At 42.6% G+C, this 1654-nt stretch overlaps 1 protein-coding gene across 1 annotated transcript; it reads left to right on the forward strand.

Annotated features, from left to right (window-relative positions):
* The first annotated feature begins 391 nt into the window (after positions 1-391).
* Positions 392-1432, forward strand: LOC130328321 (uncharacterized). Its single transcript, XM_056553447.1, has 2 exons — positions 392-578; positions 665-1432. Exons 1-2 carry the CDS (start codon positions 454-456, stop codon positions 1263-1265), a joined length of 726 nt encoding a protein of 241 aa, XP_056409422.1. The 5' UTR covers positions 392-453; the 3' UTR covers positions 1266-1432.
* The last annotated feature ends 222 nt before the right edge of the window (positions 1433-1654 follow it).

Raw genomic sequence — 1654 nt, forward strand, 5'->3', positions numbered from 1 at the left:
TTATCCTTGGAGATTTCAGGGATTCTATATATAAGAAAAGTTTAATTAGGCTATTTCCTTATGCGAAGTTGCTGTCTGGGCATGCTGGGAGTTGTGGTTCTGCAGCGGTTGGGGGTTCACAGCTTGAAGACCACTGCTATAGCGGGTGCAAATGTATCTGGGCCCTGGAACTCAAATAATGTGAAATATGAGATGATCAAAATGGAGCCCCTGCACTAATTACTTGGGTTCTGAGGTCTGTAAGGTCCATAGTAAAAACATCAGGTTCTGTCTATAGCAGATACTAAATCATGGCAGCTCAAAGAAACAAGCAGTCATTCTGACATGTCACATGTGATGTCATAGACAGCTGGAGGCCTGACATCCCACTGACAGCCGCCCGAGCCTTCAGTCTGTTCCAGTGCGATTAGTGAGAATAGTGAGATTAGCGTCTTCTTTTTCTACTTGTCTGAAATGGAGCTAAAAGGACTGGGGTTCGTCCCCCTCCTGTTGGCGTTTTGGTGTGCGGCCTGGCTTGCCACCAGCTACATCATGATGGTCGTCCTCGGCCATGCAGCCTCGCCACTGATGAGCATCAGGTAAGATAAACAAGCACATGATTCTTATTTCATGGGTTGGGAGTGAGGAAATATCCATAATAACATTGGTTTCTTTTCCTTCACAGTGACGTGGGAAATGTCTTTCCCGAAAGCATATTATTCAGAATTGGATTCATAGGGACGTCCATTGGCACTTTGGTACTAACCTTTCTTATTTATAAGTATATGGTTATGCATACTGAAGAGTTCAGGGGTCATCAGGTCCTGATCCAGAGGATCCTGCTGGCCATTGTGTGGGCCTCCTGTTTTTCCACAGCTGTTATGCATGTATTGTCCCCCGAAGAATATCCCAGGATACACTTTGTCAGCACGATAATTTCCATTACATGTGAAGCCTTATACTACCTTGGGCAGTCCATCCAGATGTATAAATTACCAGGAGCAAAAAAAGTCATCCACCATAGTAGATGCACCTGCTGTGGCCTGACTTTTGTCTGTGTAGTTTTCTATTTTGGATATGAAACATTAAATGAATTATTCCATAATGATGAAGACTGGGACGAGATCCGTGAAATCCCCATCATAATCATCGAGTGGGTGATGCTTCTACTGATCCTGATAAACATCGTGACCTATTATTCCACCATGCAGAGGTTATTGTTGACCGTCTCCAGAAACAGCTGCACACTCTCTCTTAGAGTAAAAATTGATGACTTCGGGGTGTAGACCACCACGGGGGCCATCAAGTGGACTTCTGGGAGAGATACTGCACAGGACACGGAAAACATATAAAGAAGAATAACTGGGGGACTACATATGGTGCCAGTAATCATGACACAATAATATGAGCTGGTGATATTACCTATACAAAAAAAAAATACAAAAAAATTATAAAAAAAATATTGGTGTGTGAAGTGTAATACCTAGTTAGAAAACAGAATCAAATTCATCATTATAACCCCCCTCTGCATTACCCTGTTTATTATTTTTCAAGCAAGCACTTTGTTCTAATTCGTCCACTCTCTGGCGTGCTCCTTGTATAAGGGGTTTGGGATACCCTTTTTGTTTAAAACGATCCTCCAGGTTCTCTAGTTGTTGTAGGTATTTTTGTGTGG

This window comes from Hyla sarda, unplaced genomic scaffold (genome assembly GCF_029499605.1).
Source record: "Hyla sarda isolate aHylSar1 unplaced genomic scaffold, aHylSar1.hap1 scaffold_3060, whole genome shotgun sequence".
Classification (NCBI taxonomy): Eukaryota; Metazoa; Chordata; class Amphibia; order Anura; family Hylidae; genus Hyla; species Hyla sarda.